Genomic DNA, 24,092 nt, shown 5'->3' with positions numbered 1-24,092 from the left:
GACCAAATTTTAGGGTGCCTTTTGCGTCCTATTAACAATATTCCCAGCTTATCTGAGTGTATCAATCCACAGGCCCGTAGCCAGGATTTTGTGGCGTGTGGGGCAAATTTTTTTCTGGCGGGGATGAAGTCCCCAGTGCAGAAAGAAACGCCATTTGGCAAAAAGAAAGCTGTTGCCAGGATAGATCTCTAAATTGCAAGCTCTCAACCACTTTAGATGACAGTTCTCAGCTGCTGCAAGTTAATCACTTCTGCCAGCCTAAGCAGCCATTCTGGTAACAAGCCGGCAGGTGGGGGGAGGGGATGACTTCTATAGTCAAGAAAGCGAACACGCAAAAAAACTCTCTTGAAGCAGACCAGTTTCTTGACACAGAACGGATCCTAGAGGTCATCTACTCCAACCCCCTTGCTCAGTGAAGGACTTAGTCAACTACAGCACTCCACTGTGATTAAAGCCTTTTTTTTTTGGGTATAAAGATTTTATTGACTCCCCTAAAAAGGGGAGGAGTTTCGCTTAAAAAGAAAGATAAGGAGGGTATATAGTGGGAGAAAGAGAAAGCTGAGTGATGTATTAACTGTTAGATTAAACTGTTAGTAATGTCCAATCATCAAAGGCTTCTTCTGCGTGTTGTCAAACATCTTTTTTCCATTCCAGTTACTTTCTATGTTAATTTGTTAGTAATGTTCCTTTGAATTTCTGTTAAAAAGTCTCTTCAAGGCACATTCAGAACCGCTTCTTTAACGCGCTGGTTACTTTTCCCCTCTCAGTGACGGGAGGGGCTTCCTCTGTTTTTCTCTTGCCTCCGGCTTCTTCCCCTCCTCCTTCGGGTCGCTGTTAACTCTTTCAGTTCCTGTGCTGTAAGCTGTCTTCCTTTCATGCCATGCCCGGAGATCTCCAGCTTTGAGAATGGTATTAATTTCAATTTCGCTTTTATCCGCTCCCAATCCCTTCGCTGGATTCTCCTCTTCAATTGTTGACTTTTATAAGCGCTCATGAGGCACTTTTCGCTGTCACAATTCAAGCTTTTCTTTTCCTTCACAATCCCCGTTGGATTCATAGCCATACACAGTCCAAATATTAAACAGCCGGCACTCACGTTGACACAAACGCCCAGACGGAAGTCCCTCCCTTCTCCCCCGCTTGTCTTTACCCAGCTCCGACATCTTGTTTTTTTATTTTTAGTAAAGTTTTTAAAATGCGCTCCAGAGAAACAAAACCTTTTCTTGCTTATTTTCAAGTACATCAAAGGAAAACATCACTATTCGCTCAGTCCATTCCCCCCCTCTTTTCTTTTTTTTTCTTTCTCGCTTATAGAGGATTAACCTCATTTTCCGCTGAGGGGGGGGGAAACGTTCTTAGTTCATTTTCTCTGTATTTTGACAACTCACAGTTACGCCAGTCTTTTCTTTTCCATTTTTTTCGGATATTCGCTTCATCACTCGGTGACGCCCGGTGGTTCCGCTAAACCCCGTAGAACGGGGTCGCTCACGCAGCAAGGTCCAAAGGGGCAGGGCATGGCGAGAGTCTCAATCTCCGATCTTTCGACCGAAAGAGAGACTCCCCCCTGGAACGCCCTAAAGCGCCCCGGATCCGAGCTCCTCTCATCTGAGGGGCTCGTTCGGGTCTCCGCTTGCGCGGATTCCCTCCTCCACCGCGGGCGGGCAAGGCGCCCTCGGGAGCGACCCGAGGATGCGTCTGCCTTTCGCGGGAGCCAGACCGGAAGCCTGATTAAAGCCTTTTTTAAAAAAGTTTTAAAATGATTGGTATCTGCATGTGGAGGAGTGGGGGGGGGGGTTCAAACCCGGTTCTCCCAGATTAGTCTGCGCTCCTAACCACTACACCAAACTGGCTCTTGAGTTCCCTTTAAACTGTGTTGCAGTTCCCTTTAAACTCAGACTGGCAGAGCGAGTTCCTTTCGAACGGTGTTGCAGGGCCCAATTCTGGGGCCCAAAATATTGCTGAGGAGAGGTCCCTTTAAACTGTGTTGCGGTTCTCTTTAAACTCAGACTGGTAGAGCTAGGTCCCTTTAAACTGTGTTGCAGTTCTCTTTAAACTCAGAGTGGTAGAGTGAGTTCCCTTTAAACTGTGTTGCAGTTCTCTTTAAACTCAGACTGGCAGAGCGAGTTCCCTTTAAACTGTGTTGCAGTTCCCTTTAAACTCAGACTGGTAGAGTTAGTTCCCTTTAAACTGTGTTGCAGTTCTCTTTAAACTCAGACTGGCAGAGCGAGTTCCCTTTAAACTGTGTTGCAGTTCCCTTTAAACTCAGACTGGCAGAGTGAGTTCCTTTTGAACGGTGTTGCAGGGCCCAATTCTGGGGCCCAAAATGTTGCTGAGGAGAGGTCCCTTTAAACTGTGTTGCAGTTCTCTTTAAACTCAGCCTGGTGGAGCAAGTTCCCTTTAAACAATGTTGCAGGGCCCGATTCTGGGGCCCAAAATGTTGCCGAGAGGTGCACATGGGCAGAGCCATTTCAGGGAAGCAAAACAGCACGCAGGCGACTGGATCCCCCCCCATCCCCCAGATCACTGTGGTCCCAACCAGAATCAGGCCCTCACAGCAGTTTAAAGGTCTCCAAAGCTGGGAATGGAGTTTTCAAAATGGTGCTACGAACCCAGGAATGACGGTCATGGCTAGTTAAGGCCCAAGACATTCAAGGAAGGAGGGGGGAAACCGCGGCACTTTCTCATTGCTGTGAGCCCCCCATCGTCTGCTGACTCCAGGACAGATTATGCTGACACACAAAGAAGATATTCAAATCCATTGCGGTGGTCTAATATCCAGGGGCTGCTCCTGGTGACGCAAAAGCGTCTTGTCGCGAAGAGACCAAGCCAGAGTTAAGAGAAAGGAAACGTAGCATAAGCGAGTGTTAAAAAACAACAACCCCTGCCTCTAAGAGGAGGAGAAGATAAATGGTGCCGCCAAAGCGACAATGGGAAGAAAATGTTCAAAAATATTTCCACTGGGAGATGCTTAAGAAGTTACTGACCTGCCAAAAGGAAGGTGGGAAAGTGCTTGACAGTGGCCCTTCAACGGCCCATCTATTCTATTTAACGATGGCCGTTTCCAAAAGCAAATCTCGGCCCAACCCCTGAGAGAAAAGAGTTTCCCAATGGGCAGGAGGGATGCATTTTTCTATGGTTTATGGCTTGGTGCCACCACCAGAACAGGCCTAGAGAGCTGACCTACGGCCGCGTTCGGCCTAATTTTGAAACGATACGTCGGCCTCTAGTTTGCCGCTGGGCCCGTCTTGTCGCTGCTTTTGACGTTCCAGTTCTCAACAGCCTGGGTGCACATTCTCCCAGGAAGACACCGAATCAGCCAGAAAAGCATTTTGTCAGGCCTGATCTTTCACAGATAGCAGAACAGGGGTCCCCAACGTGACGCCCGCGGGCACCATGGTATTCGCTGACACCTTTCCTGATGCTTGCAAGTGTTTTTAGAAAGTGTGTGGGGCCGGGTGGGGATTGTACCCAGCAAGGCTTCTGAGTGGCAATTGGAGATTTTTTTGGTAGAATATAGCTGCGGTGGCTCAAGTGGTTAAGAGGCTGAACTGCAGGCTGTGGAAGGTCGGTAGTTCAACAGTTCAAGACCCGAGTCTGCTGCATGACAGAGTGAGCTCCCGTCTCTAGTTCCAGCTCCTGCCAACCGAGCAGTTCGAAAGCAAGACATTGCCAGTAGATAAATAGGTACCACTTCGGTGGGAAGGTAACAGCGTTCCGTGCGCCTTGGTGTTTAGTCATGCCGGCCACATGACCACGGAAACGTCTTCGGACAGCGCTGGCTCTTCGGCTTTGAAACGGAGATGAGCACCGCAACCCTAGAGTCGGACTCGACTGGCTTTCGAGCGAGGGAACCTTTACCTTTAACCAATTCTGTAAGCCGCCCTGAGCCCACTTGTGGGGAGGGCGGGGTATAAATAGAATAAAATTAAAAATCAATGAATAACTTTCCCTGGGCGTGTAAGAAAGGGCCACGAGAACTAAGCACTGAGGCGACCCTAACCCTGCCCTCCCTCTCGTGATCTGCCCAAGTTCACAGAATCAGCATTGCTGTCAGATGGCCGTCTATAGCCTCTGTTTTAAAAAAAACCAAAGAAGGAGAGCCCACCTCCTCCCGAGGAAGCCTGTTTCACTGTGGACCCGCTCTGTCAGGAAGTTCTTCCTAAGGTTTAGTCAAAAACTCTTTTGATTTAATTTCAACCCGTTGGTTCTGGTCCGACCTACTGGGGCAACAGAAAACAACTCCGCTCCATCCTCTATAGGACAACCCTTCAAGTACTTGAAGATGGTGATCCTATCCCCACTCAGTCGTCTCCTCTCCAGGCTAAACACACCCAACCAATGTTCCCTCGAAGCTGTGGAGTCTTGTGAGCAAAAATTCTACTTTGTGAGCTCCTGGCATTAAAGTTGTGAGCGAGCGACTGGGCTACGGCATAAATTAGTTTGCTCCGGGGCCATCCTTCCTGAGCGAAGGCAAAAAAGTGTGAGCCGGAGGTTAAAAAACTGTGAGCTAGCTCACACTAACTCAGCTTAGAGGGAACATTGCACCTAACTCCTTCGACCTTTCCTCACAGGACTTTAGCTACTAGACCCCTCACCATCTTTGTTGCGTACACACAGCTTATCTTTCAGTCATGCAGTAAAGATCCATGCGCTGTGGGGGCGGCTGCTTCCAAAGCAACTTTTTTAAAACCTGCACCAAAAAAAATCAGCTCTCCAGTGGACAATCAGAATCCTGGCTGGGAAAAGGCCCCACCTTTCGGTCTCCAACTCTTGGTGCGTACCAGGAAAGAAGAAGAAGAAGAGGAGATTGGGTTTATACCACACCCTTCACTACCCAAAGGTGTCTCAGAGCGGCTTACAATCTCCTATCCTTTCCCCTGCCCACCACAGACACCCTGTGAGGTAGGCGAGGCTGAGAGAGCTCTGACAGAAACTGCTCTACACCAAACTGCCAGTTTGGTGTAGTGGTTAAGTGTGGGGACTCTAATCTGGGAGAACCGGGTTTGATTCCCCACTCCTCCACTTGCACCTGCTGATGTGACCTTGGGTCAGTCACAAGCTCTGGCACAGCTGTCTTTGAAAAAAGTGCAGTTGGTGTCAGAGCTCTCTCAGCCCCACCCACCTCACAGGATGTCTGTTGTGGGGAGGGGAACGGAAAGGAGTTTGTAAGCCGCTCTGAAACTTCAAGTGAAGGGCGGGGTATAAATCCAATCTCTTCTTCTTCTTCTTTTTCTTTTTCAAGGACAGCTCTTATCAGAACTACGGCTTGCCCAAGGTCTTCCAGCCAGGTGCAAGTGGAGGAGCGGAGAATCAAACCCGGTTCTCCCAGATTAGAGTCCGCGCACTTAACCACGACGCCAAACTGGCTCTACAGCCTTTATTCACCTCAACGAGGCCTGTTATGTGAGGTGTTTAGCACCTTAGTGAGGGAAGAAGAAGAAGACGAGGAGGAGGAGGAGGTTGGATTTATACCCGGCCCTTCACTACCCAAAGGAGTCTCAGAGTGGCTGACAATCTCCTATCCTTTCCCCTCCCTACCACAGACACCCTGTGAGGTAGGCGAGGCTGAGAGAGCTCTGACACGAACTGCTCGTTTCCAAGGACAGCTCTTATCAGAACTACGGCTTGCCCGAGGTCATCCAGCCAGGTGCAAGTGGAGGAGCGGAGAATCAAATCCGGTTATCCCAGATTAGAGTCCGTGCACTTAACCACTACACCAAGACGTCTAAGGGCACCCCGTTGGGGAACCGTGCCTTTGTCAGTTGGACCTACAAGGGAAATGCCTTCTTGATGTAACTGGACCCTCGCCGGGCCTGCTCATCCAGCTCCCAAAAGGAATACGAGGTGGGGGAGGGGGCTGAAGGAAAGGGGTGTGTGGGTGTGGGGGGGACACGGTTTGCTCCAGCCGACTCACGTTGATGATGATATTGAGGGAGTCGTCGTTGGGGAGGAAAATACAGACGCTGCGGCGGTCTTGCATGACTCTGTTATTGTGGAAGTTCAGTTTGTTCATCGTGTTCCGGGCCTTCCCCCGTGCGTCGTTCAGTGAGCCGCTCCAAGACCGCGTGGGATCCTCAGGGCCAGGGCTCTCGGCGGGCAACAGCTTCCCTTCATCACCCACGTCACAGGAGGCGGGGCGTCTCGGGGGCTCCCCCGACGGGCGCCATCACTGGGGAAAGAGAAGGATGTCAGACAATGCGGACCGAGAACACGGCTACGTTTTGGATTTTTTTCTACTTTTTAAAACATTGACGTTACTCGTAGGATACCTTTCTCACGGGGATTCAGGGCAGATTACACAGAACGAGTCAGTGCAGTCAACAAAATGAACGTAAGAACATAAGAAGAGCCTTTCTGGATAAGATCACTAGTCCACCCAGTCCAGCCTCCTGCCTCACAGTGGCCAACCAGTCCCTCTGGAGGGCCAACAAAAGGGCAGAGAGGCCGAGGCCTTCAGAAGAACATCAGAAGAGCCCTGCTGGATCAGACCAGGGGTCCATCTAGTCCAACATCCTGCATCACACAGTGGCCAACCAGTTCCTTTAGAGGGCCAACAACAGGGCAAAGAGGCCAAGGCCTTCAGAAGAACATCAGAAGAGCCCTGCTGGATCAGACCAGTGGTCCATCTAGTCCAGCATCCTCTCTCACAGTGGCCAACCAGTCCCTCTGGAGGGCCAACAACAGGGCAAAGAGGCCGAGGCCTTCAGAAGAACATCAGAAGAGCCCTGCTGGATCAGAGCAGTGGTCCATCTAGTCCAGCATCCCGCATCACACAATGGCCAGCCAGTTCCTCTGCAGGGCCAACAGCAGGGCAGAGAGGCCGAGGCCTTCATAAGAGCCCTGCTGGGTCAGACCAGTGAGGGTCCATCTAGTCCAGCATCCTGTCTCACACAGTGGCCAACCTGTTCCTCTGGAGGGCCAACAACAGGGCAGAGAGGCCAAGGCCTTCCCCTGATGTTGCCTCACATGAAGCTGCCTTATACCAAATTAGACCATTGGTCCATTTAGGTCAGTATTGTCTACTCAGACTGGCAGCTGCTCTCTCCAGGGTCAAGGACAGAGATCTTTTTGGTGTAGTGGTTAAGAGCACTGACTCTAATCTGGGAGAACTGGGTTTGATTCCCCACTCCTCCACATGCAGCTGCTGGGGTGACCTCGGGTCAGTCATAAGTTCTCTCTGTGTGAGCCAGGATGGTGGACTGGATGGACCCCTGGCAATGTTCCCTCTAAGCTTTGGAGCCCTGTGAGCAACAATTCTACTTTGTGAGCTACTGGCATTAAAGTTGTGAGCGAGCGATTTGGCTACTGCATAAATTAGCTTGCTCTGGAGCTATCCTTCCTGAACTGAGACAAAAAATGTGTGAGTTGGAGGCTAAAAAACTGTGAACTAGCTCACACTGACTCAGCTTAGAGGGAACACTGACCCCTGGTCCGATCCAGCAGGGCTCTTCTGATGTTCTTATGAAGATCTTGGCCTCTCTACCCTGTGGTTGGCCCTCCAGAGGAACTGGCTGGCCACTGTGTGAGACAGGATGCTGGACTAGATGGACCACTGGCCTGATCCAGCAGGGCTCTTCTGAGGTCCTTATGAAGGCCTCGGCCTCTCTGCCCTGTGGTTGGCCCTCCAGAGGAACAGGTTGGCCACTGTGTGAGACAGGATGCTGGACTGGGTGGACGACTGGTCTGATCCAGCAGGGCTCTTCTGATGTTCTTATGAAGGCCTCGTCCTCTCTGCCCTGTTGTTGGCCCTCCAGAAGAACTGGTTGGCCACTGTGTGAGACAGGAAGCTGTACTAAATGGACCACTGGTGTGATCCAGCAGGGCTCTTATTATGTTCTTATCTCCATAAACCGCCCGCCTCCACAACCGCCCCATGCCCCGCCGGCCCAGGAAGGGCACCTGCTCAGAGAAATCTGCACCAGAGCGACACAAAGTCTATTCTTCATGGGCAAGCTAAGCTCTGAAGATTCCTTGTCCCTTCAAAGTAAACACTGCAACTGTCTCCACTGTGGCCTGGACGCTGATGCCCCTTTTCTTCCAAAACAAGACAGAACGGTCCCATCCGGCGTAAATTCCGGGGGCTTTGCGGAAGCCGTCCCTAAACTGAGGGCTCTTTGTGTAGAGAAACCTCAGACACAACAAAGAGCCCATAAACTGACAGGACAAGCCAACGGGCGGGGCGAGGCCTACGCGCAGTGGGATGGCGGCAGAATGGATCTGACCGCCTCAGCCTGTGGGTGGGTGGTGCCGTTTTTCAGGGCTCACCTCCATAAAGACTCCCCACAAGCAGAAAGCTAGTATGCTTTTTATCCTACCCTTCTGTCGACAGTGCGGAGATATACAAACAACACTCCCCTTACTTGTTTTACCTCACAACTGACCGGTGCCACTGGCTAGGCTAAGAGAGGGACTAGGCCGAGGTTACTGCCCTGAACAATTTATATACATATTTTGACTTCATTTTTACCCCAACTGGGACTCAAGGCGGCTTACATAATTCCCCTCTCTTCCATTTTATCCTCACAACAATCCTGTGAGGTAGGTTAGGCTGAGAGAGTGTGACTGGCCCAAGGTCACCCAGCAAGCTTCCATGGCATGTGTGGGGATTTGAACCTGGTTCCTCCTAGAATCGAACCTGGTTCTCTTCCTTGACAGATACATTCTCTAAATGAATAAAAATACCCAGTGAGTTTCAGGACACAGTTGGAATTTGAACCCGGCTCTCTCAGTACTCAAACTGGTATCCTGCAGTGGTTCTCATGTTACAGAGAGGATATTTCTAGCCCCTCCGCCCATGCTAGATTTCTATTTGCAGGATTTTTTTAAAAAGCGTAATTTGCCATCTCAAAGATAAGATAAGAGAATCCATGTTGGATCAGGCCAATGGCCCATCTGGTCCAACACTCTATGTCACACAATAGCCAAAACCCAGATGCCCTCAGGAGGTCCACCAGCAGGACCAGAACTCGAAAGACCTCCCACTGTTGCCCCCCAAGCACCAAGAAAACAGAGCATCCCTTGCCCCTGATATAAGATCATAAGAGAAGTCATGTTGGATCAGGCCAATGGCCCATCTGGTCCAACACTCTATGTCACACAATAGCCAAAACCCAGATGCCCTCAGGAGGGCCACCAGCAGGACCAGAACTCGAAAGACCTCCCACTGTTGCCCTTCTAAGCACCAAGAAGACAGAGCATCCCTTGCCCCTGATATAAGATCATAAGAGAAGTCATGTTGGATCAGGCCAATGGCCCATCCAGTCCAACACTCTGTGTCACACACTGGCCAAAACCCAGGGGTCCTCAGGAGGTCCACCAGAAGGGCCAGAACTCCAGAAGACCTCCCACTGTTGCCCCCCAAGCACTAAGAAGACAGAGCGTCACTGCCCCCAACATAAGAACATAAGTGAAGCCGTGTTGGATCAGGCCAATGGCCCATCCGGTCCAACATTCTATGTCACACAGTGGTCAAAACCCAAGGGGCCATCAGAAGGTCCACCAGCAAGCCAGGAGGACTCCAGAAACCCTCCCACTGTGGCCCCACAAGCACCGAGAATACAGAGCATCACTGCCTCCAACAGAGTGTTCCATCGATACCTTGTGGCTAATCGCCACTGATGGACCTCTGCTCCAGATGTTCATCCAGTCCCCTTGTGAAAGCTATCTATGCTCGTAGCTGCCTTCACTTTCAGTGACAGCGAATTCCATGTGTTGATTACTCTTTGAGTGAAATGGTTTAGTCCATGCTACCAGGTCAGGACTGCACTGCTTCATTCTGTGGCATGTTTGGAGCGGGCCTAAAAAGTCGATCGTAGCCCGAAGGCAGAACTGTCTCTTCAGTGCAAGACATGGTTCCCCAAACAGCTGTGAAAGAGTGGGCGATTCGGCATCTAGCATTCACTCCACATTTTCTCAACTGGGAGGGAAAAGTGCAGCTCAAAACCACATTCAAATGCCTCGGGGAACCGCTGTACTGAATGCAAAGTCACCCCTGAATGGCCATAAACCTACGCAGAAGGTACCATAAAACCCGATGATCAAGGAAAGTGACAGCAGCATGCAATGCAGAGGGGAATTTCTCTTCCAACGAGGGTTTCGTAAAACAACGGAGAGAAAAGCCAATACGGAATCACCCAACGTATGTTGGAGGTAAAGATTTCCTTTGCTTGAAAGCCGTCGAATCCGACTCTACGGTTGCAGTGCTCATCTCTGTTCCCGAGCCGAAGAGCCAGCACTGACCAAAGAGGTTTCTGTGGTCATGTGGCCGGCATGACTAGACGCTGAGGCGCATGAAACGCTGTTATCTTCCCACTGAAGCGGTACCTATTTATCTACTTGCAGTTTCTTGCTTTTGAACTGCTAGGTTGGCAGGAGCTGGGGCCAGAGAAGGGCGCTCACTCCGTCACGTGGCACTCGGGTCTCGAACTGCTGAACTACCGACCTTCCGGTCTGCAACTCGGCGTCTTAACCACTTGAGCCACCGCAGCCCCGATGTTGGTGTTAGGGAAGGGTAATTTGCAGTGGGGAGGGCTTAACCCTTCCCTCACCATGCCAGTTTCGCCCAGCAACTTCCACTTCGGCTGTTGGCCAGGGTTACAGAGCATATAAGCTGCATCGTGGAAAAGAGTATCTGTATGTGTGTGAATGGGGGGGGCGGTATCAAGAGCTAAACTGTGGAGGAGGGCAGGGAGCCGGTCCTGCAGGCAGAAGAGAACAGGACTGGCGGAAAGGTACGGGCTAGATATTAGGAAAAAATTGGTTACATTAAGAGCTGTTCAGCAGTGGAATGGGCTGCCGAGGGAGGTGGTGAGCTACCCCTCCCTGGCAGTCTTCAAACAGCGGCTGGATGAACATCTGTCAGGAATGCTCTAGGCCAGGGGTGTCAAACATGTGGCCCGGGGGCCCAGATGAGGCCCCCGGAGGCAATGCTCCCTCTAAGCTGGGGAGTCTTGTGAGCAAAAATTCTACTTTGTGTGCTACTGGCATTACAGTTGTGAGCGAGCGATTGGGCTGCTGCAGAAATCAGTTTGCTCTGGAGCCCTCCTTCCTGAGCTGAGACAAAAATGTGTGAGCCGGAGGCTAAAAAACTGTGAGCTGGCTCACACTGACTCAGTTTAGAGGGAACACTGCTCCTAACCAATGCTCCCTCTAAGCTGTGGAGTCTGGTGAGCAAAAATTCTACTTTGTGAGCTCCTGGCATTAAAGTTGTGAGCGAGCGATTTGGCTGCTGCATAAACAAGTTTGCTCTGGAGCCCCATCCTTCCTGAGCTAAGACAAAAATGTGTGAGCCGGAGGCTAAAAAACTGTGAGGTAGCTCACACTAACTCAGCTTAGAGGGAACACTGCCCGGAGGGCTTCTATCAGGCCCGCAGTGGAACTGGCTGTCTTCTGCTTCTTCTTCCAGTTCTGCTGCTGCTGCGTCATCGTAGGTTTGCAGCTTTACAGATACACACCTGAACAGCACACTCGAGATTGCAACAGCACAGACATTTTGATGCAATAATTCAGAGCAAGAGGTGTCAGTGATCAGACACTGTGAAATAAACAGAATACTGCAAGAGTACGAATGTTTGAAGGATGTTTTTATTTTAAGTTAAAAAAAACAAACACAACCTTTGTGTTTGTGTCCTTTATACAGTTTATATCTCCGCTACCTGGCATTCCGTTTTATGACACGCGTGGCCCAACAAGGTCTCATTTAGGTCAGATCCGGCCCTCATAACACCTCATAAGCTGGTGTAACTTGATGTAACTTGTTATGATCCATTAATTCGTTCTATTAATTTATTTGTTCCATTGCCTTCCTTATTGTTCCCGTGTTATGTCAATAAAGGTCTATGTATATGTATGTAACAAGTGAGTTAGACACCCCTGCTCTAGGCTGGTCCTGCACTGAGCGGCGGGTTGGACTAGATGGCCTCTGTAGGACGCCCTTTCCAACTCTGTGATTCTAGGATTCCCCCCGCCACTTTGCAGGTCTGCCGAGGAGTCCCAGCTGGATTCTCTGCGGAATGCACAGTTCCCACTTTTGCTCCCAGACACCTGTGAAAATGCCCATTCCACTTTATATACCCCAGAGCCAACCCACTCCCTGCTCACACCCATCTCCTCTCCCACTCACCTGCCTGCCTCCCACCTGCTGGTGCATCCTCCCTTTCGCCTGTTCACAAACCCTCCCATCGCCCATGCCCGCGGCTGCCTCCACCTCTTTTTCCCGGGGACACTGGCCGCGCATGAATCTGGGAGCATGGGTGATGAAGCGCTGGCAACTGAATGGGGGGGCAGTGTTGGGGGGTCCCGCCGGAAGCCCTGGGCCCTGGCAGCCAGCCCCACCTCGACATATGCTGACGCCGGCCCTGACATATGCTGACGCCGGCCTCTCTCTCTCTCTCGCACATTTCTTAAGAGAGCCAGTTTGGTGCGGACTCTAATCTGGGAGAACCGGGTTTTATTCCCCACTCCTCCACTTGCACCTGGCTGGATGACCTTGGGCAAGCCGTAATTCTGATAAGAGCTGTCCCTGAAAAAGAGCCGTTTCTGTCAGAGCTCTCTCAGCCCCACCTACCTCACAGGATGCCTGTTGTGGGGAGGGGAAGGGAAAGGAGTTTGTCAGCCTCTCTGAGACACCTTCGGGTAGTGAAGGGCGGGGTATAAATCCAATCTCCTCCTCCTCCTTCCACCTCCTCCTCCTCCACTTGCACCTAGCTGGATGACCTTGGGCAAGCTGTAGTTCTGATAAGAGGTGTCCTTGAAAAAGAGCAGTTTGTGTCAGAGCTCTCGCAGCCCCACCTACCTCACAGGGTGCCTGTTGTGGGGAGGGGAGGGGAAGGGAAAGGAGACTGTAAGCCGCTCTGAGACACCTTTGGGTAGTGAAGGGCGGGGTATAAATCCAATCTCTTCTTCTTCTAGATGGGAAACCACCTTTCTTTGGTTAGTACTTGGATGGGAGACCACCAGGGAAGTCAAGAGTCTTTTCCTTCCTTCCTTCCTTCCTTCCTTCCTTCCTGTGGTTAAGTGCACGGACTCTATTGGTGTCGTAGTTAAGACTCTAATCTGGGAGAACCGGGTTTGATTCCCCACTCCTCCACTTGCACCTGGCTGGATGACCTCGGGCAAGCCGTAGTTCTGATAAGAGCTGTTCTTGAAAAAGAGTAGTTTCTGTCAAGAGCTCTCTCAGCCCCACCAACCTCACAGGGTGTCTGTGGTGGGGAGGGGAAGGGAAAGGAGTTTGTGAGCCGCGCTGAGACTCCTTTGGGTAGTGAAGGGCGGGGCATAAATCCAATCTCTTCTCTTCTTCTTCTTAAGCTTACACCAGGCCGATCTCCCGGCTGATTTGGAGGATGAGATCGCACCCCGAGGCTCCCGCAGGAAAAGAAAGTGTCTGGGTGTTCAAGCCAAAAGGCTCTTCGCCACCGTTCCCTCGAAGCTGAGTTAGTGTGAGCTAGCTCGCAGACTTTTAGCCTCCGGCTCACACATTTTTGTCTTGGCTCAGGAAGGAGGGCTCCAGAGCAAATGAATTTATGCAGCAGCCGAGAGAGTGTGTGACTGCCCCAAGGTCACCCAGCGAGCTGCCATGGCATGAGCGGGGATTCAAACCTGGCTCTCACAGATCCTAATCCCAACACTCTTAATCACTAGCTACCAACAGCATACCGGATTCACTTCAGGGCACTGGTTTTGTCCTTTATGGTCGGGGGCCTGCCTACCTGAGTGATTGCCTTTCCCCATACAACCCCCAGAGAGCACTGAGGTCAGGGTCGCAAAATCGCCAGACTCTCCCTGGTCCAAAAGATGCCAGATTGGCTGCAACCAGGGCCAGGGCCTTTTCAGTGGTGGCTCCACACTGGTGGAACGAGCTCCCGGAAGACAACGGAGCTCTTCCACCAGGCCTTCGATTAGGAACCACCACTGAGGAACGAGCTACTAAAAACTGAACTGTTATGGCCCTCATGTTGGTGGCACTAAGAACAACTATGGATACTGGCTTAGCCGCACTGGTCCACCATGCAGCGATCACATCTGCACTAAACTGTACTTTGTATGTATATTGTTTGCTTTGTGAATTTTATGGTACTGCGCTTGTGCATCTGTGTTTTATTGCATCTTAACCTGTTGCACGCCGCCTTGAGCCTGCCTGCGCAGGAAAGGCGGGTTACAAATCAAAAATAAATAAATAAATAAATATACCACGCTGGCACCTTCCTGAGCCGCTCACCATCTCTCTGTGCTTTACGACGTGCAGCCTTGACTTTTGAGATGCCCCGTTTTAAATGTAATGGATCGGGGTGCTGATAAAATGGACTCCCCAAACATTTGAGTGGCCTTCCTTTCGTCAGTCACTTGCAGAGCAATCCTACGCAAATCTACTCAGAAGAAAGTCCTGACCAGCGTGCCCAGGGCTGCAACCCTTAACCTCTCTTGTGTGTCTGCCTGTGAGGTTAATCCCCACAAGATAAGGACACAGACGCAAGGATACTTCACCGCCGATCCCACACAGGGCCGGAGATACCCTGGGCCGGCTGCAGATGAATTCTTAACCACCACCCCCCCCCCAGCACCATCATGGCACTTTCAAGACTAACAGATTTATTGAAAGCTTCGGCTTTTCTTGGCTGGCGGCCCATGCGATGTTGATTCATTTGCTCGCCTGTTTCACAACAGAGGGGGGGGGGAAAGAAGAGGCGGACTTTTGCTACTTTTCCCAGAACACAAAAATACTAGATAAACTTGCGGCTGAAAACGCTGGCCAAGGCGTTCACAGAACTGCTAACGTAACAGGAAGAAAAACTGTGTTTGTGTGTGTGTGTGTGTGTGTGTGTGTGTGTGTGTGTGTGTGTATATAAAGGTAAACGTTTCTCTTGCTCGAAAGCCAGTCGAATCCGACTCAAGGGATGTGGTGCTCATCTCAGTTTCCAAGCTGAAGAGCCAGCACTGTCCGAAGACACTTCTATGGTCATGTGGCCGGCGTGACTAGATGCCAAGGTGCACGGAACGCTGTTGCCTTCCCACCGAAGTGGTACCTATTTATCTACTTGCAATTTCTTGCTTTCGAACTGGGGCCAGAGACAGGAGCTCACTCCGTCACGCGGCACATTCGGGTCTCGAACTGCTGAACTACAGACCTATATTTTAAATAAAGAATATATTGGGAATGATATTCAGCCTCCGCCCCATATCGAGGAAGAAGCAGCCAGGAATTTCTCCACCGACGAACAAAGCCAAGGCTTTGCAGAAGAACTCTGCAGTCGGAGATCTCCCTTGGAGGTCTCTCGGCCTCCCCACCCCCAACCTCTGGAAATCAAAGCAGGAGAAAAGAAGAGGCTGACGGCTTCGCTTCCAAGTTAAGGCCGCTCTCGATTTCCCCTGTGTGCTATTCGCAGTGCCTTGTGTACCAAAGAGGGATGGTGCGGGACGGAGAAGAGGAAATCCTTCCGTACACAGAGAGTGATTGAAATGTGGAATTCGCTGCAAGAGGATATAGCGAGGGCCACAGGAAGAAACGGCTGTAAAAGGGGATTGGATGGATTTCATGGAGGACAAGTCTGTCAATAGCTACCAGCCCTGGTGACTGACGGGAACCTCCACATTCAGAGGCACTAAGCTTTTGAATCCCAGAGCCAGGACGCAACCTCAAGGAAAGGCCTCGGCATCTACGCCCTGTTGTTGGCCCTCCAGAGGAGCTGGTTGGCCACTCTGTGAGCCAGGATGCTGGACTAGATGGACCCCTGGTCTGATCCAGCAGGGCTCTTCTGATGGTCTAATGAAGGCCTCGGCCTCTCTGTCCTGCTGTTGGCCCTCCAGAGGAACTGGTTGGCCACCGTGTGAGACAGGATGCTGGGCAAGATGGACCCTCACTGGTCTGATCCAGCAGAACTCTTCTGATGGTCTAATGAAGGCCTCGGCCTCTCTGCCCTGTTATTGGCCCTCCAGAGGAACTGGTTGGCCACTCTGTGAGCCAGGATGCTGGACTAGAAGAACCCCTGGTTTGATCCAGCAGGGCTCTTCTGATGGTCTAATGAAGGCCTCGGCCTCTCTGCCCTGTTATTGGCCCTCCAGAGGAACTGGTTGGCTACTCTGTGAGGCAGGATGCTGGACTAGATGGACCCCTGGTCTGACCCAGCAGGGCTCTTCTGATGTTCTTACGAGGTTATGTAGAACTGTAACTACTCTTTAACATTTCAGGCAGAAAACCTTTTCAATAGGATGCCTTTTAATCTGCACAGCCAATCAGACGCTGCGGAAGGCAGCAGGAAGAGAGGAAGGCCCAACCGGAGACGGACGGACTCCATCATGGAAGCCACGCCCTTCAGTTTGCAAGACCTGAGCATGCATGTCGGCGACAGGCGGTTTCGGAGAACATGAATTCGTAGGGTCACCATCATTTGGAAGTGACCTGATGGCGCTTAACACACACACACAGAGGCTCAGGAAAGGCGAAACAAGCAAACAAGAAACGCTTGCAGTCATGAGGACTAGAAGATTGCTTTTCAAAAAATTAAAATGGAAGGTGATTGCACACTCAACCACATCCATGTGCCGAATTACAGGACAGACGCAGGCAGGGTTACCAGCCTCCAGGTGGGTCCTGGACAATGTTCCCTCTAAGCTGTGGAGTCCTGTGAGCAAAAATTCTACTTTGTGAGCTGCTGGTATTAAAGGTGTGAGCGAACAATTTGGCTACTGCATGAATTAGCTTGCTCTGGAGCCCCATCCTTCCTGAGCTAAGACAAAAACGTGTGAGCCAGAGGCTAAAAAACTGTGAGCTAGCTCACACTAACTCAGCTTAGAGGGAACACTGGTCCTGGAGTTCTCCCAGTATTACTTCCCCAGTCCAGACCAGTGTTCCCTCTAAGCTGAGTTAAGTGTGAGCTAGCTCACAGTCCTTTAGCCTCCGGCTCACACATTTCTGTCTCGGCGCAGGGAGGACGGCTCCAGAGCAAACTAATTGATGTAGGAGCCAAACCGCTCGCTCACAACTTTAATGCCAAGTAGCTCCCAAAGTAGAATTTGTGCTCACAAGACTCCAGAGCTTAGAGGGAGCATTTGTCCAGAGTGCAGAGATCAGTTCCCCTGGAAGAAAGGGCTGCTTTGGAGGGTGGGTTCTATGGTATGCTATAGATTTTAGCTGAAATTCCACTCCCCCCCCAGTTCCCCTCTCCACGTGCTCCACCCCCAAACCTCGGGGACTTTCCCAGGCCAGCGTTTGCCACTGAAGCACCGACCAGCAAAGCGGTTCTGAGCTCCCTCTCTCCGTGCGGAATGCAAAGACGTGGAAATTCCTGCGTTGGCTTTCGGCTCCGTGCCCAGAAGATCACGATCGTTCATAATAGAGAGGGCTCCCTTACCCTCCTTGCAACTTTCCTGTGGCAGCATGTTCCCGATAAAAGTGTTACAGCTGTCCTCGGAGACCGGAACAGAGAACACACGACGGCACGGTTTGACAAGAATGCCTTCGCGATGGGCGTCCCGGCACATAGCCGCAGACCGAGCCAGAGAAGCTTTTGAACAATTCTGCTGGAAGGAGAAATACCGGGAGAACAGAAGGTGATTCACCTCCCTTCTGCTAGTCGACGGGCCCGTAAGCCACCCAGAAGAAGAAACTTCCTCTGTCAGACACCATGTGCTTTGTCATTCTACAGGCAGACCACCCTCAGTTTCTCCGGATGACCCAATTCTCCTAAAGGTAAAGGTAAAGGTTCCCTTGCTCAAAAGCCAGCCGAGTCCGACTCTAGGGTTGCGGTGCTCATCTCCGTTTCCAAGCTGAAGAGCCAGCGATGTCCGAAGACGTTTCTTTGGTCACGTGGCCGGCATGACTAAACACCGAGGCGCATGGTACCAAAGTGGTACCTATTTATCTCCTTGCAATTTCTTGCTTTCGAACTGCTCGGTTGGCAGCAGCTGGAACTGGAGACGGGAGCTCACTCCGTCATGCGGCACCCGGGTCTCAAACTGCTGAACTACCGGCCTTCCACAGCCTGCAGTTCAGCGTCTTAACCACTGGAGCCACCAATTCTCCTAGCAGCAAGCTTTTTACAATGGGGACCAATCTTTCCTCTAAGCTGTGGAGTCTTGTGAGCAAAAAATTCTTCTTTGTGAGCTACTGGGATTAAAGTTTGTGAGCGAGCAATTTGGCTACTGCATAAATCAGTTTACACTGGAGCCACATCCTTCCTGAGCAAAGACAAAAATCTGTGAGACAGAGGCTAAAAAACTGACCTGTCTCACGCTGACTCAGCTTAGAGAGAACTCTGGCTGCAGCTCAGTGGCAGAGCCTTTGCTTGGCATTCCAAGGGTCCCAGGTTCCATCCCCGGAATCTCCAGTTAAAAAGGACCAGGCAGGAGGTGATGGGAAAGACCTCCGCCTGAGACCCTGGAGACTTGTGGAGAGGGGCCGTGGCTCAGTGGAAGAGCATCTGCTTGGCGTGCAGGAGGTCCCGGGTTCAATCCCTGGCATCTCCAGTCAAAAAGGACCAGGGAGGAGGTGATGGAAAAGACCTCTGCCTGAGATTTTGGAGAGTTGTGGAGAGGGGCCGTGGCTCAGTGGAAGAGCATCTGCTCGGCATGCAGGAGGTCCCGGGTTCAATCCCCGGCATCTCCAGTTAAAAAGGACCAGGGAAGAGAAGAAGAAGAAGAAGAGATTGGATTTATAGCCCGCCCTTCACTCGGAGTCTCAGAGCGGCTTACAAACTCCTTTCCCTCCCCCTCCCCACAACAGACACCCTGTGAGGTCGGTGGGGCTGAGAGAGCTCTGACACAAACTGCTCTTTTTCAAGGACAGCTGTGCCAGAGCTTGTGACTGACCCAAGGTCACATCAGCAGGTGCCATTGGAGGAGTGGGGAATCAAACCCGGTTCTCCCAGATTAGAGTCCGCGCACTTAACCACTACACCAAACTGGCTCTCCAAAAGTCCTCTGCCTGAGAACCCTGGAGAGTTGTGGAGGGGCTGTGGCTCAGTGGAAGAGCCTCTCTGCCTGGCATGCAGGAGGTCCCAGGTTCAATCCCCGGCATCTCCAGTTAAAAAGGACCAGGGAGGAGGTGATGGGAAAGACCTCAACCTGAGATCCTGGAGAGCGGCTGCCTGTCTGAGTAGACAATGCTGACCTGGATGGACCAAGGGTCTGATTCTGTATAAGGCATGTTCACAGATGTTTGTGTGTGTGCAACTGGTGGGGTTTACAACAGAGACGGGGAGGGGCCGTGGCTCAGTGGCCGAACACCTGCTTTGCGTGCAGAAAGTTCCAGGATCCAATCCCAGACATCTCCAGTTTAAAAACAACCAGGTAGGAGGGGACGTGAAAGTCCTCCGCCCGAGACCCTGGAGAGCTGCCGCTCTCCTGGTTCAGGATAAGGCCGCTTCAAGTGTCTGTGTTCAAAGAGGGAGTTTTGTGGACTGAGTCTGTACAGCACTACAGCTTTACACCTCATACAGGGGGATAGCCAGTTAAGAGACCCATCTGTTTCCATAAGAGAAGCCATACCGGATTGGAGCACTGGTGCACCTGAGCAGCCGCCCTGTCTCCAGCGGCGGTCACTTCAAAACAGAACAGAAATCTTTTATTACAGCTCGTGACCAGGACAAACAGTCCAACCGTAGCATATTCCAAGCAGACATACATCCATCTCAAAATAATTCAAAACCCTTTTCGAGATAATACGCTGCATTAGCCGAGGAGTCTTTAAGTGACTGTTCCCCGGAAGGCCAGATAATGAAACTGAAGCTCAAATACTTTGGCCACCCAATGAGAAGGGAGCCCTCACTGGAGAAGACCCTGATGCTGGGAAAGACTGAAGGTCAAAGAAGAAGGGGACGGCAAAGGATGAGATGGTTAGACAGTGTCATCGATGCAATGAACATGAAATTGAGCCAACTTCAGAGGACAGCAGAAGACAGGAGGGCCTGGCGGGATCTGGTCCATGAGGTCGCCAAGAGTCGGACTCGACTGTGCGAATGAACAACAACAACTTTAACTGCTGCATTTAAGAGATCTTTCCAAATTCTATAAGCTGCTGCCAAAAATCTGGCGGATGCTAATGTCACCTGTGGATTAGCATCTGTCATAAGTGTAATACTGACCTCAGAGTCCGAAAGGCCTGAAAGCCTTTCCCGGATGGGTTGAATAAATGTAGCCCATCTATTTTAACAGAACCCGCACAGAAGCAAAATATGGTTGATAGTATCGGCCTCTCCGATACCACAAGGACAAATATGCTCAGCCAGAGGTATCTTCTTGTAGCGACCTATTACGACCCCAGAAGGGAAAATATTACAATGAGCCATGGAGAAGGCCCTTCGATGAGATGGAATTACCAAATTCATCAGGCCCTGCAACATACCCGAGAGATGGCCGTCTAGCCTCCGCTTGAAAACGTCCAGCGAAGGAGCCTCCACCACCTCCTGAGGCAGACTGTTTCACTGCTCAACCACTCTGACAGTTAGGAAGTTTCTCCTGATATTCAGCCGGTATCGACTCCCTTGTGATTTCCACCCATTAGATCTAGTCTTGCAATCCAGCGCAAGAGAGAATAGAATCATAGAAGAGTTGGAAGGGACCTTGCAGGTAATCTAGTCCAACCCCCTGCACTCTGCAGGAGCCTAGCTGAAAGATAGCCCTACAACATACCCGAAAGAGGGTCGTCCAGCCTCCGCTTGAAAACGTCCAGCGAAGGAGCCTCCACCACCTCCCGAGGCAGACTGTCCCACTGCTCAGCCACTCTTGCAGTTAGGAAGTTTCTCCTGATATTCAGACGGTATCGACTCCCTTGTGATTTCCACCCATTAGATCTAGTCTTGCAATCCGGCGCAAGAGAGAATAGAATCATAGAATCATAGAATGTGAGAGCTAGAAGGGACCTTGCAGGCGTCAATCGGCTGCCATTGTCCACATGTTTCTCCTTGCCTTGCGCTGGATGGTCCAGGCTAGCCGGAGTAGAGTGACTATAATGTGCAATTCGCTGCCAGAGGATGTGGTGATGGCCACAGGAATGAACAGCTTTAACAGGGAATTAGATAGATTCATAGAGGACAAGTCTATCAATGGCTACTAGCCCTGGTGACTGAGGGGAACCTCCACATTCAGAGGCACTGGTTCTCTGAGTCCCAGAGCCAGGAGGCAACCTCAGGGGAAGGTCTCGGCCTCCCTGCCCTGTTGGCCCTCCAGAGGAACCGGTTGGCCCCTGTGTGAGACAGGATGCGGGACTCGATGGACCTTCAATTGGTCTGATCCAGCAAGGCTCTTCTGATGTTTATTTATTTATTAATGCAATTTCTACCCCGCCCTCCCTGCAGGGGCTCAGGGCAGCTTACAACAATGGCACCAATTGCCAATAAAACAATACACAACAGTACAGTACTTAATTAAAATATAAAATCGTATAAAATCCTAAAGTGCTAGTTGATGTTCTTAGGAAGGCCTCGGCCTCTCTGCCCTGTTGCTGGCCCTCCTGAGGAACTGGCTGGCCACTGTGTGAGACAGGATGCTGGACTAGATGGATCCTGAATGGTCTGACCCAGCAGGGCTCTTCTGATGTTCTTCTCAGGGGAAGGCCTCGGCCTCTCTGCCCTGTTGTTGGCCCTCCAGAGGAACTGGCTGGCCACTGTGTGGGACAGGAGGCTGGACTAGATGGACCCCTGGTCAGATCCAGCAGGGTTCTTCTGATGTTCTTACCTCCTCAGGTCAGCCCTGTTTAGTACTTGGATGGGAGACCACCAGGGAAGTCCACGGTCATGATGCGGAGGCCGGTAATGGCAGACCAGCTCTGAGAGTCTCCTGCCTTGAAAACCTCACAGGGTTCACAGAAGTCGGCTGTGACTCTGACACCACGTATCGCCCACCACCAGTACGACGGGCCTCTTGGCTTTCCAAGCTGCCTGTCGCAACCTGCATAACCACCATAGTGAGACACAGGGCTTCCCTGCGTGGGCAAGTCATAAGAACATAAGAACATAAGAGAACATAAGAGATGCCAATGTTGGATCAGGCCAAAGGCCCATCCAGTCCAACACTCTGTATCCCACAGTGGCCAGAAATACCAGTGCCATCAGGAGGTCCACCAGTGGGGCCAGGACATTAGAAGCCCTCCCACTGTTGACACCCCCCCCAAGCACCAAGACGGTCATGACGGTCTCCAGAATTTCTCTTGAATAGAGGGCATTGGGTCTCACAAACGACACCTTGACAAGTGTAGCTGTGATGCCGTGCACTCCCCGTTGTCCCCGTCTGCCTCAAACAGGCTTTGGTTTCCAATCGGTAACGCTGTCATGCATCCGAGCACACCAGGCACGGAGACTCTACGGCAGGGGTGTCGAACTCATTTGTTATGAGGGCCGGATCGGACATAATTGAGACCGTGTTGGGCCGGGCCGTGTGTGTCATGAAACGTAACGCCAGGTAGCGGAGATATAAACTTCATAAAGGACACAAATACAAAGGTGGGGTTTTTCGGACTTAAAATAAAAACATGAGCACGCTTGCGATATTTTGTTTATTTAGCGGTGTCTGATCACTGACGCCTCTTGCTCTGAATTACTGGATCAAAATGCCTGTGCTGCTGCAATCTCGAGTATGCTGTTCAGGTGTTTATCCGTAAGCTGCAAACCTACGATGATGCAGCTGCAGTGGCAGAACTGGAGGAAGAAGCAGGAGACAGCCAGTTCCAATGCGGGCCAGATTGAAGCTCTCCAGGGGCCTGATCCGGCCCCTGGGCCGCATATTTGACATCCCTGCTCTATGGCTTACAAAGGCTACGGCTGCCGGGGGGGGGGTTCGGATCCACACCCCCGACCTAACTGCAGCGTGGACCACATTGGGGAAGCCCAGCGAAGCGGCTGCCTTTGGTTCCGAGGCTTACAATGTAGAGGAGAACAGAGGGTGAAGGAAAAGAGCTGTCAGGGCGCCCTGCCAAATACCTGCAGTCGCAGCACCCGCCGGGCTGCGTTTCTGTCATGTCTGATCAGCTGAAGCCAGCCTCCAACTCGGGCAAGTTAAAAATAGAGGTGGCCGCAGAAGAGGCGGGTCAGAGACAGGAGGCGGGCCTGCGCAGGGGAAAGGCGCCTCCGAAGCCGAACTGGATCAGGGAAAAGGACTGAAGGCTCTGGGTGAATACCAGTTGAGCGTCAAAAGCAATGCAGGACCGGTGCCGGGGGGGTGAATTGTCCCTTTAAGTGGCCGGGAAAGTTCCTGGTGGGCAGGACTGGGCCGAGCCGAGCCAAGCCCAGCAAGGGTCACCAGCCATGCATTCTGCAGACACCGGAACTCCCGTCGCCGCTTCCTGCCTGGGCTGCCTGGTCTGGACTGAGCCAGGTCAGACTGTGGGAGGAGGATTACAGGAAGCGGACGCCTGCTGCTGTCTTCACTGGAGGCCAAGTCCAAGGTTAGCAGCCCTTCGGGGAATGCCAGCTCCACACGTGCAACTCTCGGGCTAGTATCTAGGAGACCCAGGTTCGAATCCCAACTCGTGCCACGGAAACTCACCGGGCGACCTTGGGTCCGTCGCACAGCCTTACCCTACCCCACAGGGTTGTTGTGAGGATGAAATGGAGGAGCAGAGACGGGTGTTAAGCCACCTTGGGCGCCCCGCTGAGGAGAAAAGTAGGGCATAAATGAATTAAATAAACACTCGGTGGCTCAAGTAGTTAAGACGCTGAAAAGCAGGCTGTGGAAGGTCAGTAGTTCAGCAGTTCGAGACCCGAGTGTGCCGCATGACGGAGTGAGCTCCCGTCTCTAGTTCCAGCTCCTGCCAACCTAGCAGTTCGAAAGCAAGAAATTGCAAGTAGATAAAGAGGCACCACTTCAGTGGGAAGGTAACAGAGTTCCGTGCGCCTTGGTGTTTAGTCATGCCGGCCATATGACCACGGAAACGTCTTCAGACAGCGCTGGCTCTTCGGCTTTGAAACGGAGATGAGCACTGCAACCCTAGAGTCGGACTCGACTGGCTTTCGAGCAAGGGAACCTTTACCTTTACCTTTTTATGCTTATCTTGGAACCTTTTTAGCGTCTTCATCGGCCACTTACTCCTTTGCAACTCTGGGGACCTGCCGTACGGCTTTGTGGTAGCTGTACCCTCATTTCCACAGAAAACACACCACCCCCCA

At 51.6% G+C, this 24,092-nt stretch overlaps 1 protein-coding gene across 1 annotated transcript in view; it reads right to left on the bottom strand.

Moving 5' to 3' along the window:
• FRMD6 (FERM domain containing 6) overlaps positions 1-24,092 on the bottom strand; it is a 121,080-nt gene that overhangs the window by 42,109 nt on the left and 54,879 nt on the right. Inside the window, exon 2 of the mRNA XM_015420880.1 lies at positions 5,915-6,169. Coding sequence (XP_015276366.1) covers positions 5,915-6,013 — 99 coding nt within the window. The 5' untranslated portion in view covers positions 6,014-6,169. The remainder of the gene's footprint in view (positions 1-5,914; positions 6,170-24,092) is intronic.

The sequence above is a fragment of the Gekko japonicus genome, unplaced genomic scaffold, assembly GCF_001447785.1.
Source record: "Gekko japonicus isolate JY-2015 unplaced genomic scaffold, Gekko_japonicus_V1.1 scaffold495, whole genome shotgun sequence".
Classification (NCBI taxonomy): domain Eukaryota; kingdom Metazoa; phylum Chordata; class Lepidosauria; order Squamata; family Gekkonidae; genus Gekko; species Gekko japonicus.
Note: the sequence above shows the minus strand (reverse complement) of the source record. Positions and strands in the feature narration are given on the sequence as shown.